General features: G+C 38.9%; 1 protein-coding gene across 1 annotated transcript; it reads right to left on the reverse strand.

The window, feature by feature from the left end:
• Positions 1–2,310: 2,310 nt before the first annotated feature.
• LOC123055509 (probable serine/threonine-protein kinase PBL25) lies at positions 2,311–3,445 on the reverse strand. Its single transcript, XM_044479507.1, has 4 exons — positions 3,253–3,445; positions 2,802–3,030; positions 2,521–2,693; positions 2,311–2,429 (listed from the first exon to the last, which is right to left on the reverse strand). The coding sequence occupies exons 1-4, from the start codon at positions 3,443–3,445 to the stop codon at positions 2,311–2,313; spliced, it is 714 nt and encodes a 237-aa protein (XP_044335442.1).
• Between the last annotated feature and the right edge of the window lie 513 nt (positions 3,446–3,958).

A 3,958-nucleotide genomic window follows, 5' to 3' on the forward strand; every position in this document is an offset into this window, starting at 1 on the left:
CCTTTCCTCCTTTTTTTTCTTTAATTGTGCTTGGTTGGGCCAGCCTGATTACTGTAGATGCTTCAGTGAGACATCCTACAGTCTTGGTGAATGCAAGATATAATCGTTGCGGGTATTCCTTCGGTCTTGTCTTAAGCATCTACAGTTGCTGGCCGGCCCATTCGCGCTAAAAGAAATACACTAGAGAAAAAGGGTCGCACGGGAAGATCTCGTAATTTCCTGGCAACAGAGTTGCACTGATAGGGTCACCATCGTGTTCGTGTTTAATTAGTAGGTCACGACCTTGTTATAGAAAAAGAGTCGGGGTTCCAATGAGTTTTTTGGCTTTTTAGTTTTGTTTTTTCACTGGGTTTTCTTTGTTTCTTTTCTCTGCTTTTATTGATTTATTTATTTTCTTTGTTTTCCTACAGTTTTCCTTGTTTCTATTTCATTTTCACTAACTTTTTATTGTCTTCATTTTACTTTGATTTTGTTTGTTTTTCTTGTTTTCATTGGTTTTATTTATTTTCTTTGTTTTCCTATAATTTTCTTTGTTTCTACAATAGCTTTTTATTTTCTTCATTTTTGTTTGTTTTCATTGGTTTTCCTTTGTTTTCACTCCTATTTTCATTGTTTTTCGTTGGTTTCCTTTTTTTCTCTATATACATTTTCGGTATATATATGTAATACAAATTGGTAATACTCGTTATTTTTTCAAATACATGATTAACATTTACTGAATACATGGTCAACATTCTTCAATATACATTTAATAGTTTTGAAATGCGATATTACCATTTTTAATACGTGGTCAACATAATTTCAATACCCATTTTTACATTTTTCTAAATTATGTATTAACAGTTTTTAAATAAAATTTTAATTTTTTAATACATGGTCAACATTTTTTCAAATGCTTGATTATTATTTTTCAAATAGTAGATTAATAATTTTTTGAATACATGGTCAACATGTTTCTGTGCATATTTAACATTTTTAAAATGCTTGATTAACATTTTTCAAATACTTTTTGAACATTTTATGAATACATGGTCAATAAAATGCTCTGCTTGCAGTCTACATCGTCTGGCAATGGCTGTCAGTATGAATTCAATCTAACTGTCTAAGCAGGAACTCACCAGGGCGCTGGTCATCCAAGATTCATGAAACTAATAATCCCTCACTGAGCGCTTTTGATGAAACGCAAATGCATGGCGGCATTAAAATCACGAGAAAAGCTCCGGCCTTTGAGTTGTGCCAGCCGGACCCCACTGCGCGCCACCACATGGCAAATACACTACAGATTCGGGCACACCCCAATATATCAACATTGCAGAGAGCACCCTCACTGGACCGTAACTAAACCATCTCTACTCTTATAAAAAATTGAGTTGGTGATGATGGTGTATCTGCCATCTTATAATATAGACCGTCTGATCTATATCTGACGAATAAAAAGCAAACTATGATAATTTTACAAAAGATACCCGCACCTCTCTCCACATTTACAGGTAAGGCGTTGCCTCGTTCATCCTTATCTCCCACAACCTCATTGCTGAGCAATTAAAATAGGAAGTCTTTGAAATAATCTGGCATGGTGGCCACTGCCGGCGCTGTCCATCCCCATGCCTCCACCCAGTCCGACCACCTGTCACCACCACGCCCCACTCCTCCTCACCTTATCTCCCATCTTTCTCGAGATATCATTTTTTCGATGAAATTCTCAAGATACCATTTTTCCGATAAAATTCTCGAGATATCATTAGTTTTTACACATGGGATTACTCCTGCATGGGTCAATCACAACAGGTGTTTTATAAAAAAATGCATCTTGATGTTTCGTGCAATGCACGGGCATCTTGCTAGTACACAGAAAAGTATGAGTTCCACACAGAAGGAGAAACACGGGACCCCACACAATAATACAGATTTTGGGCAGCGGGTGCGCAACACCGCCAGTGTCTCGAATCAAATTCATGTTCAAACACGACAAATGATACGCCATCAGAGCCAAACGGTCCATCCCACAGGGTGGGCCATGAATAGTTGCAGGCCAATTGCAAGTTACAACAACGTACATAGATCGAGCAAATCTTCAGCCCTCTACCTATACCGGAGCTGTTGATGAGGGCCCTACCTATATCTCGACCATGGATGAGGTCGGAGCTGCTAATGAGGGGTCTCGCGGCGACGTCGACATGAGATAGGTGGTCGGTTCCGGTGCATGCCTAGCCTGCCGATGATGTTGCATGGTTGTTAATGTCGCAATAAATACTTTCTGTTCCTTGAAGCATACTGATAATGTTCCTTATTGCAGGCCTTTGCTTGCGATCAGGGTTCTGACATATTAGGCCTATCTGAATGCATCTTTTTATTTCTTCTTGGCAAATTATACCTAGGGTTCCATATCTCCGTGATCTTCTCACCTTGTTTTTCTAGTTGCAGAGAACCTGTGAAATCAGACAAAATACCTAGACTGTTACTGTGAAGGGTAAACGCAATGTCAACAAAGGGACGTCCATTTTGAAATGCAAAACAAACAATTCCTCACCATCTCGACAAATTCATTTGAAGATGATGGTTCAGTAACATCACGGGGGTATTTCCGACGTCCTGTTATTATCTCGATGATTATTACGCCCAAGCTAAATATGTCCGACTTGGTCGACAATGCTGGACCACTTTCCTCAAAGAACTCAGGTGCCATGTAACCACTGAATTAACAACACAAATAGAATTTGGTAGTGTTAAATAGACAGTATAGAAAACACATCTTGCTTATAACTTAAGGAATAATGGATTAAAAAGTGGCAACAACTCACGGTGTTCCAAAACGAGATGACGTTATAATAGTGCCTGGTTGTTCAAGCAACCTTGACAAACCGAAGTCTGCAATTTTTGCTATCATACCGTCGCTGAGCAATATGTTTGTAGGTTTAAGGTCCAAGTGAATAATGGGGGTATCTTTTTGCCCGTGAAGGTGACATAAACCATAGCAAGTCCCTTTGATTATTTTGTAGCGTGTGCTCCAATTAAGTCCACAAGATTCATCTGCATTTGTAACCCAAGAAGAACATTTTGACATATCTTACCTAGAAATTCGACTACATGTTCTGTAGATAATGTATGAAAGTACTACAAATTTGTACGATATATCCTTGTTTGAGTATATTGATCTGTTGTTACATGTGGAAAACAAAGCCCAAACTTCCTAGTCTACAGTATCAAATGAAGATGAAATCGATAAACAACATGCCATATTAAATGTCGTACCAGATAGATACTCACTGAGGCTTCCGGTGGGGAGATACTCTAAGCAAAGTAGCATTTCCGACTTCTCTGCAAATACCATTTTCCCATTGTATGGTGCAACCTCTTTCAGTGTTTCATAGCAGTAGCCTACACATTGCACTATATTGGGGTGCTTAACCGTCATAAGATGACAAACCTCCTTCTCAAACTGCATTTCCACGCGTTGTCGTAACTTACTATTGGCCGGTTGTAATACAATCTTCTTCACAGCAATCATTTCACCATTTTCCAGCACTCCCTGTTTAAAACCATCCTATCAATATGATCGTACGTTACGGAAAAGAAAGACAAGGAGAGAAGAGTATATTGTAACCTTACCTTATATACAACACCAAAACCACCCTTTCCAATTTCTCAGAGAAATTATTTGTGATATCTCTCAAGCATTGCAATGGTACATAGTATGGCCTTGAACTCAGATCATTTGGCTTCCTTTCATGGTTATTTGAAACATGAAAGTCTAGAGACGATATTACCCTATCCATCTCCAGAAGAGGGTCGGAAGCTCGGATGGAGGCCTCATCAGCGACAAATACTTTCATATGCAATACTTCCTGTCTCAAAAATAGTGATCGTACTGGCGTGGGAGGTAAAAGTAAGGAACGTGCTAGTTTCTTTAAAGTATATCCCTTGACGACGGAATCTGGGAGGGGCACGAATGATGTCC

This window comes from Triticum aestivum, chromosome 2D, assembly GCF_018294505.1.
Source record: "Triticum aestivum cultivar Chinese Spring chromosome 2D, IWGSC CS RefSeq v2.1, whole genome shotgun sequence".
NCBI classification, from domain to species: Eukaryota; Viridiplantae; Streptophyta; class Magnoliopsida; order Poales; family Poaceae; genus Triticum; species Triticum aestivum.